A 9,138-nucleotide genomic window follows, 5' to 3' on the forward strand; every position below is an offset into this window, starting at 1 on the left:
ATCGATACCTCCACTTCTGCAGCATCAGGATCGTCTTCCATCCTCATCTTGCGCTCTTCACAGTGATGGACCGGGACTGGCTCGGTACCCAGCAGCGGAACCTCTCTGATTTGTGTATCCGGTGCCATTGTGGGGCCCTCTCTCCTCAAGCCATTCGGCCGTGGGATGTGGAATCCACGAGGAACAAACTACGAGCACTGCGACCGGGAGCCCGAGAGTTCTACAAGAGCACTGTGACTCTCTCCATTCCACAGCCCACAATCCTGCTATTCTTAGTCTTCTGTCCGTGCAATTGAATCATCATCTCGAGTGTGACAACCCCCCCGCCGAATCCCCACTTCGTCAGTTCAACCTGCGATCGAGCGCAGACCCTCCAATCCCACCATGGCTTCCCCCGCCCCCGCTGTCAAGACCTCTTTCACCATCGGTACTCGCAAATCCAAGCTCGCTCTGGAGCAAACACAGCTGGTATCGGAAGCGCTGCAGAAAACCAACCCAGGATGCGAGTTCAAGATTTTCTCCAAGGAGACCGCCGGCGATCTGAACACGAAGATTGCGCTGCGGGACTTTACAAGCAAGAATTTGTGGACCGAAGAGCTTGAAGAGCTCATGATGGACGGCCAGGTGGACTTGATTGTTCATTCTCTCAAAGGTAAGATATCTCTGATGATGCCCGTATGATGTCCCTCCTCAAGGCCAATCTGCTAACCCATCTCTTGTTTTCGCGCCCTCTCCTCAGATGTCCCCACGGTCTTGCCCGACAGCTGCACGCTTGGCCCGATGATGCCCCGCGAAGACAGCCGGGATGTGCTCGTCGTGAAGCAAGGACTGCCTTACAAAAGCTTGGCGGAGATTCCCGCCGGGTCTATCGTGGGCACGTCGTCCATCCGCCGCACGGCCCAACTCGCCCGCAAATACCCCCATCTCAAGATTCTCGATGTGCGTGGAAACATCGGCACTCGTCTGGCCAAGTTGGACGCGGAGGACAGCCCATACACGTGCATCATTCTTGCCGCAGCCGGGCTGCTGCGGCTGGATCTTGGAGACCGCATCACACAGTACCTCGACTCGAGCTGTGGGATGCTCTACGCGGTCGGACAAGGTGCTCTGGGTATTGAGATTCAAAAGGACAATGTCGTTCTGCAAGAAATGCTGAACAAGATTGGTCACCAGGAAACGACCTTTGCGTGTCTGGCCGAGCGGAATCTCCTTAGGACTCTCGAAGGTGGCTGCAGCGCCCCGCTGGGAGTGGAAACCGAGTGGGTGCAAACCGCGGAGGGGGCGAAGAAGCTCCGTATGCGCTCCGTGGTGGTGAGCGTCGATGGACAGCAATGCGCCGAGGTAGAAATCGACGGTGATGTTGATTCAGCACAAAGCGCCGAAGCGTTTGGTGTTACCGTGGCTCGAGCTTTGATTGAGCATGGTGCTGGATCCATCTTGGAGGAAATTCAGCGTCAGAAGGCGGCGAAGGAGAGTGTCCCCAAATGAAATCGGCCCACGGACGCTATATTTACAGTAGATACCCTATCAAGGTTGCACCAAAAAGTCACCCCCCAAATAATGAGGTTTTCGAGACCAAGCCCCATCCACATAAAACAAGGTCGGATCATCTGTTTTCGATTTTCGGTATTGCCTGCTGGTCAGGCTAGACGCCTAGCGTTGACGCACACGGAACAACACCAAAATAACTGACAAGGCATCGTCGCAATTGAAAAAGTTCAGTCGGATCATTCTTGTAACATTACATTATCTTCAAGGATTGTATTCATTTAGAATGCATGCTCAGCCACGGTTCAACGTATTGCCTGCCCCCTTCGGATTTGCCTCGACATACTCGTCCCAGGCACGCGCTTTCATAGTCTCTTCATCTGCCTTGTCCAAATCATCTTCATCCACTTCCGGCTTGATACCAGACTGCTCACCACCTTGAAGGACATTGCCTCTCCGATGCTCTTCGTCCAGGTATTCCTCAATTGTCATGGTCGGGAGGTTGTGACCAGAACGGAAAACTCCCTGCTGAAGCTGTGTGCGACGATCCAGCAGAGTGAAAGGCTGCATTGGCTTGCCTTTTCTGTCCAGCAGAGGCCCATTCCGTCCGCGACCCAGCAGTTGTGATAACGACGGGTCCAGCCGATCTGAGTAATTCGCTCCTCCCAAATTGCTTCGTTCTCTCAAGTCTTCGGGGACATGTTGTGACGGGGTAGGCGCCTGGCGCATAGTAGATAGCATCGACAACTCCTGCACAAGCAGATCCAGCGACTGGAATGTTTGGTGCACATATAGCTGTAGCTCTGCGAGATATAGGCGTCGAGTATCGTCGTCGTCACTTTGAAGCCGAGCTTCATTTTGAGCAAGGTACTTCATTTCTTGTCAGACTTTGAGGCACAAAAATCTTCACTCTCAAGGATCATACCTCTAATTTCTGCTTGAGCTCTTTCTCTTCCCGGAATCTCCTGACTTTGATGTCTCGCCGAGCGGCCGCGTCGTCCAGAGGTGCAAGTGTGAAAGTAGATGGGTTGGCAATGTATCGTTCAAACAATTTCTTATCCCCCGCCGACAGCAATTCATATTCATCGAGTCGTGTGAGGAAGTTCTCATATTGTTGCAGGGCGCGTCGTAACGCAGCCTCTCGATCTGAGCTCGAAGCGCGTTGCATCAATTCTGCGAGATGGTATTCTAGCGTGAGGTACCTGAGACAAAGCTTATTAGCCCGTGAGAAGGTGATTGAGAAAGAGCTCCGGTAACGAACTGCAGGTCTCCCGTCGATAGGTCATCCAATGACTCGTTTGCGCTGAACAAAGAAAGAACGCTGACTTGTCGCTGGCATTCATCGAACTTGGCGATCACCGTGTTGACAGCATCCTGGTAGCTCTGCGAGTTGGTGTCTCCGCGTGATTCCAGCTCTGCCTTGGCATCTTTCGCTGACTGAAAAAGTGAGCGTAGACTCTGAGACTCTTCCATCTTGGCTGATCGACACTGTCAATCGTGAGGGTGTCACAATGTTGGTCTTGCGATCACCCCGCAGTCTTCGCCTGGAGATTTTGACCAGGCGATAAGGCGCGATAAGTGGGGGGAAGTAAGCTCCGACAATCTTATCGGCGGGCAGCCCTACAGCCGCCGCCACGACTAGACTACAGAACTGGTGATAGGATATAGAGTTGGATGGTCGTGTGAAACGAGCGGGAAGTATACTGTGACCAATTCGCTATGGTGGCACATCACTCAGCCTTGAAGGCAGAGCTGCACTCATCTGAGCCAAATATGAATACCATGGGTGTTCTTGGTGGTCTCCAATCTCGCTTATCTCAATAGAGGTTGATGTACTTATGTTCTGGACAACGAGATATACCTGATAACAATGAGCACAATTCACCTTATGTTTTCTTCATTCTTGAGGCCTTTTTGGCTTTATTTAAATTTCCATCTCACACATACCTCACTCCCGCATCAATTCAGCCCACAGAACGTGATCAATCGTCTGCTGAACTTGGGTCTTGTGCTTGTGTGCTGGAAATAGTAGTCCTACAGACTTGATCCAGCCACAGTCTTTTGACATCTATTTTTGGTATTAGGCCTTAATTAAAGCCTTGAACACCTGGAAATATCAACCTCTTTTCAGAACCAGTTTCTTCTCGGAGTCAAAACACAATGACATCTCCTCTCGATGTCTGTGATGAGCTTTCTATGAGCTCATCTGACGATTCGGAAAGTGAGGCTGAGGATCAGCTCCATGAAAGTTCGACACCCCACCATCAGAAGCTTCATGATGCTTATTTTCAATCTTTGTAAGTTATGGCAGAACACACGCAGTCTCGATTACCTCTAACTCAGGTCTAGACTCAAGAAACATGCAGAACAAGCGCCAGATACAGGCACAAGGCTCGGAGACTATGATGAAAAAATTGAAAATAATGCCGACTACTCGCATAACACTCCAAGTATCACCCAGTTACTGAAGAGACAGGAGGTTGGCCGCGGTGACTTATGTCCACGGGCATACCAGCTGGAGCTTTTTGAGCGAGCGAAGGCAGAGAACACGATTGCCGTTCTCGACACTGGTACGATGTTTTGTTGACACGCCTTTGCCGATGGAAGCAACTAACAGTAAACAGGGTCTGGCAAAACTTTGATTGCCGTCCTGCTCCTGAAGCATATTCTCCAACAAGAGCTCATATATCGTGGGAAGGGTAGACCTCCCCGAGTTGCATTCTTCTTGGTAAAACATGCACTACCCTTCTACAAATTTTTAAAGTATCACTGACTATTTGACAGGCGCACAGTGTCACTCTCGTCTATCAACAGGCAGCAGTCTTGCGGCACAATCTCGATCAAAACGTGACCTTCATCTACGGCGCCATGGGTCCCGATCTCTGGGAACAAAGCACATGGGAAGAATGGTTCAACCAAAACATGGTCATTGTTTGCACGGCAGAAATTCTCAATCATTGTCTGCTGAATGGTTTCATCAAAATGAACCAGATCAACATCCTTATCTTCGACGAAGCCCATCACGCGAAGAAATCCCATCCTTACGCACGGTGAGTGTCTGTATTGTTCACAAAGCCTCGGTGGTAATTCTCTAATGAGTCGACCTAGAATCATTCGAGAATTTTACCTCAAAGCTCAATCTTCTGACCGACCACGGATTTTTGGCATGACGGCGTCTCCAGTCGATGGAAAGACTAAGATGACAGAAGCTGCAGCGTAAGCATTTCTTCCCTCGAAGTATAAATACATAACAAAGAATCTAACGGAAGCTGTTTTAGGCGACTTGAGATGCTTCTCAATAGCAAGATAGCGACCACGGCGGACTTGACGGGGCTTCGACAGGTTGTGAGTAAGCCAATCGAAGAAACTTGGACCTACTCTAAGCTAGAGCCTCCATTCGCAACCAAGCTGTACACCCAACTCGAGCAAAGCTTCGGAAAAGTGAAGTCTCTGGAGGCAGCTTTCAGGTTCGCTTGGACAGCTAGTTCGGAGCTGGGCGAGTGGTGTGCTGATCAAATTTGGAGCCAAGCTTTGAGAGAAGACGTGATACCTTATCTTCAAAGCAACACTGGAGCCCACTCTGCACAAGTCTCCTGTGATCAAACACAAACACAAACAGAGGAAGAGCTTCTCAATGCAAAGAAAGCATATGAAATGGTCCAAAATTACGCATTACACCACCCTTTGGCTCCCGGTCAACTCAGTTCCAAGGTCCAGCTGCTGGTTGACAGGCTGGCCCTCTATTTCAGCGAATCAAGTGAAAGAAAGTGCATTGTCTTCACGGACAGACGTAACACCGCGAAGGCATTAATGCATCTCTGCGAGCGCCTAGCAATCAAGAATCTTCGTCCCGGAATCCTCATCGGCAGTCGAAAGTCAGATATCACGGGAAATGTGACCTTTCGTTATCAATTTGAAGTCAGAGGGCAATTTCAAGACGGGACTGTCAATTGTCTCTTTGCGACTGCAGTGGCAGAAGAAGGACTGGATATCCCAGACTGCAACTTTGTTGTGAGATTTGATCTCTACGGCACACTCATTCAGTACATTCAAAGTCGAGGACGTGCCCGCCACATGAAATCGACGTACGCAACTATGGTCGAAGCGCATAACGAGAGACACAAACGGAGGATTCAAGAAGTGCGAGACGCGGAGGTCTTAATGAGATCATTTTGCGAGACGCTGCCAAAAGATCGGTTGTTGCGAGGCTATGAGCATGAGCCCGATCTGAAAACAATACTCGGGAAGGAAAAGGGGAAGCGAACATATACCATCGCTTTGACGGGGGCCAAGTTGACCTACGAGCATTCCATGGATATTCTCAGTCGATATGCCGCTTCGCTGCAGTACCGTGAAGACGACGCCGATCAGGGTCCTGACGTCGGCCAGAGAGGTGCAGACGGACCCGTTACCTACATCATACTCCCCATGGGAGACAAATTTAGCTGTGAGGTCATGCTTCCAGACAACTCTCCTATCCGAGGCGTGCTTGGCACAATTGAGTCCAGCAAGGCCATGGCCAAAGGCTCAGCAGCTTTCGATACGTGCCTCTTGCTTCGAAAAAGGAACTTGCTCGATAGTCACTTCCGGCCAACATTCCGACGATGCTTACCTGCCATGCGTAATGCCCACTTGGCAATCGCATCGAAGAAGCAAGAAAAGTATGATCGACGTTGCAAACCTTCTGTGTGGTTGCATGAGATTGGGAAAATCCCAGGTTTGCTTTACGTGGTGGTAATTAGGCTACGTCCAGTGAAACCATTGACCCGTCATCATGCTCCGATGTTATTGCTCACACGGACGAAGCTTCCGGGTTTTCCTCAGTTTCCCATTTACCTAGAAGAGGACTTGGAGACAACTGTTGAAACGACCTGTGTCGAGGATCCAATCACTGTCTCAACAGAGGATTTGGACCGCTTGACAGCTTTTACACTATCGGTTTTCCGTGATGTATTCCACAAGACATTCAAGCTTCTACCAGAAACTTTCCCGTATTGGCTCGCGCCCGCAAAAGATGGCCTGGCTTGTGAGAATCCTGGGGGATCACCACTTGAGTTGATTGACTGGAAAGTCCTTGATTTTGTGCAAAAACACAACGAATGGAAATGGTCACCGGAGATGGATCCAAAAATGCTTCTGGACAGATTCATGTATGACGCATGGAGTGGAAAGTATCGCTATTTCCCACTCAATATTGATCCAGAATTGCGTCCATCCGATGCGCCGCCCGCGTACGTGCCTCGCCGGCGCGATTTCAATATGCAAAACATTATAAATTATTCTTCAAGTCTAAGCAAGAAGTCACGCGTCGCGTTCCTAGAGCAGTGTGACTGGAATCAGCCAGTTCTGCGAGCGGAGCTAGTTTGTCTTCGCAGAAACTTCCTTGACAAAGGCGCCGAGTCAGACAAAGCAGAGAGAGCCATTTGTGTCGTTTGCCCGGAAACCCTAATGCTATCAGCTGTGAGTTTCTACCTGCACTGTATGTGACTTGACAAAGGAGGTGCTAATAATTGGTAGCTGCCCTTGACCTTCGTGACGACATGCCTAGCGTTCCCATCCATCATCAGCCGAGCAGAGTCCTATCTGATTGCTTGGGAGGCCAGTCGGCACTTGGATCTCAACCTGCGGCTGCACCTTGCCCTCGAAGCCTTTACCAAAGACTCGGATAACACAGAGGAACACCGAGAGCAACAAAGACATGTTCAAAGAGGCATGGGTAAGAACTACGAGCGGCTCGAATTTCTGGGAGACAGTTTTCTCAAGATGGCTACGTCGATCGCACTCTACTGCCAAAGGCCCGACGATAACGAATTTGACTACCATGTCTACCGAATGTGTCTTGTCTGCAACAAAAACCTCTACGAAAAAGCCATACATATCAAAGTGCATGAATTCATCCGAAGCCGCGGATTTTCTCGGTACGTTTCAACGGAGCGAACACTTGCAGGGTGATGAACTGACGTGGGTTGCAGTCATACTTGGTTTCCTCCTGGCCCCCGTCTTCTCCATGGCCGTGATTTCTCCAAGAGCTTCGAGATGGAAAGCACCCATGAACTTGGTAAGAAAACGATTGCTGATGTGTGTGAAGCCCTCATCGCGGCCGCGTTATTGTCAGGCGGCGAAGACCATCGTTTTGACAGCGCCGTTCGCGCCGTAACTCGCTTTACGCACAACGATACCCTTCAAGTCACCCATAGCGCGACGTGTTGGGCAGACTACTATTCGGCTTACACCAAGCCAAAGTGGCAGGATAGCTTACCCAATGGGTACGAGTTGGATCTTGCGCGACAAATCCACACAAAGCTCGGCTACAAGTTCAAACATCCTGCATTACTCCGCTCCGCCTTTACGCACTCGTCGCTGCCACGCCATCTTGCAATTGTACCGTGCTATCAACGTCTTGAATTTCTTGGAGATGCACTTCTTGATATGGCTTGTGTCGAGCACCTCTTCCATCGATTCCCTGACAGGGATCCTCAGTGGCTTACAGAACACAAGGTAAGCGCTTTCCAGCACCGAGCCTTGACAAACACTTACTGACCTTTTTGCTCCAAGATGGCCATTGTATCGAATAAGTTTCTGGGTGCCTTGGCAGTTTATCTCGGGCTTCACCGGCATTTGCAGTATGCTGATGGGCCGATTCAAGGTCAAATCACGCGCTATGCAATGGAAATGCAAGAGGCAGAGGAAAAGAGTGGAGGAAAAAGAGACTATTGGCTTCATGTTTCCGACGCTCCAAAGGTAGTGAACAGTCTTTTCTGCCAACGTCAACCATCGTGGCCTAGATTCGTGCTAAAACTTTGTTTTCTGCCACAGTGTCTTCCGGATATGCTCGAAGCATACATTGCTGCAATTTTCGTGGACTCTGAATTCGACTATACCGTCGTTGAGGACTTCTTTGTCACGCATATCCAGCCATACTTTGAGGATATGTCGCTTTATGACACCTTTGCAAACAGACAGCCAACGGTAGGAATACTTGTTATACTTCCGAATTTTAATTAATAGATGCTAACCCACAAAAGACTTTCCTGTTTCATCAGGTGACGACCGTCTATCGATGCAGAGACATCTGCTTGAAGATTGGCAAAATACCCGAAACCGACGCAGACCATCCTAGAATTCTTGCCGTCGTACTGATACATGGACAATGTGCTGGAGAAGCGGTTGGAACCTCCAGCCGTTATGCGAAAGTCAGAGCAAGTGAGCGAGCCTCTGAGACAATCAGCACGCTTCTACCCGCTGATTTCCGCGCCAAATACTCGTGCGATTGTGAGTCAACAAGCCTTGAACATGAGGAGAATTAGATACAAAGAAAAGTAAACCGAAAAGGCTCGTATGGAATTAGCAGGCGAGATCTTGAAAGTATGAAGGGCTCGGTCGAGCAGTTTGTTCCTTTTTGTTTGTTTTTTGTTTCTTTCTTTTCTAAATATTGGGCGAACTGCTACTTTAAAGTCCGAAATGGTGAAAATTTATTCAGCCATAAAAGACATATTCGGTGATCAAATGACGAGCGAAAACTTGAGTGTATCTTGCCGATGGGCTAATTAGCATCAGAGGAAATGAGTTAGTGCGAATGATAGAAGCCGTCAATGCTGAAATGACATGTTCATAAAAACAGTAATATCCCGTCGGGTATGAAGGGCTAGG

The 9,138-nt window shown here is 49.4% G+C and overlaps 3 protein-coding genes across 3 annotated transcripts; 2 read left to right on the forward strand and 1 right to left on the reverse strand.

The window, feature by feature from the left end:
• Positions 1-384: 384 nt before the first annotated feature.
• POX_d05283 (Porphobilinogen deaminase) lies at positions 385-1,488 on the forward strand (the record flags this gene model as incomplete). The annotated part of the gene is made up of 2 exons (XM_050114131.1): positions 385-652; positions 740-1,488. The coding sequence occupies 2 exons, from the start codon at positions 385-387 to the stop codon at positions 1,486-1,488; spliced, it is 1,017 nt and encodes a 338-aa protein (XP_049969082.1).
• Positions 1,489-1,782: 294 nt separating this feature from the next.
• Positions 1,783-2,961, reverse strand: POX_d05284 (uncharacterized protein; the record flags this gene model as incomplete). The annotated part of the gene is made up of 3 exons (XM_050114132.1): positions 1,783-2,358; positions 2,414-2,690; positions 2,750-2,961. The coding sequence occupies 3 exons, from the start codon at positions 2,959-2,961 to the stop codon at positions 1,783-1,785; spliced, it is 1,065 nt and encodes a 354-aa protein (XP_049969083.1).
• A 687-nt stretch (positions 2,962-3,648) lies between these two features.
• Positions 3,649-8,795, forward strand: POX_d05285 (Dicer-like protein 1; the record flags this gene model as incomplete). Its single annotated transcript, XM_050114133.1, has 11 exons — positions 3,649-3,785; positions 3,838-4,058; positions 4,113-4,216; positions 4,273-4,538; positions 4,597-4,704; positions 4,767-6,948; positions 7,006-7,406; positions 7,461-7,986; positions 8,044-8,229; positions 8,305-8,457; positions 8,514-8,795. 11 exons carry the CDS (start codon positions 3,649-3,651, stop codon positions 8,793-8,795), a joined length of 4,566 nt encoding a protein of 1,521 aa, XP_049969084.1.
• Between the last annotated feature and the right edge of the window lie 343 nt (positions 8,796-9,138).

The sequence above is a fragment of the Penicillium oxalicum genome, chromosome IV (assembly GCF_001723175.1).
Source record: "Penicillium oxalicum strain HP7-1 chromosome IV, whole genome shotgun sequence".
NCBI classification, from domain to species: Eukaryota; Fungi; Ascomycota; class Eurotiomycetes; order Eurotiales; family Aspergillaceae; genus Penicillium; species Penicillium oxalicum.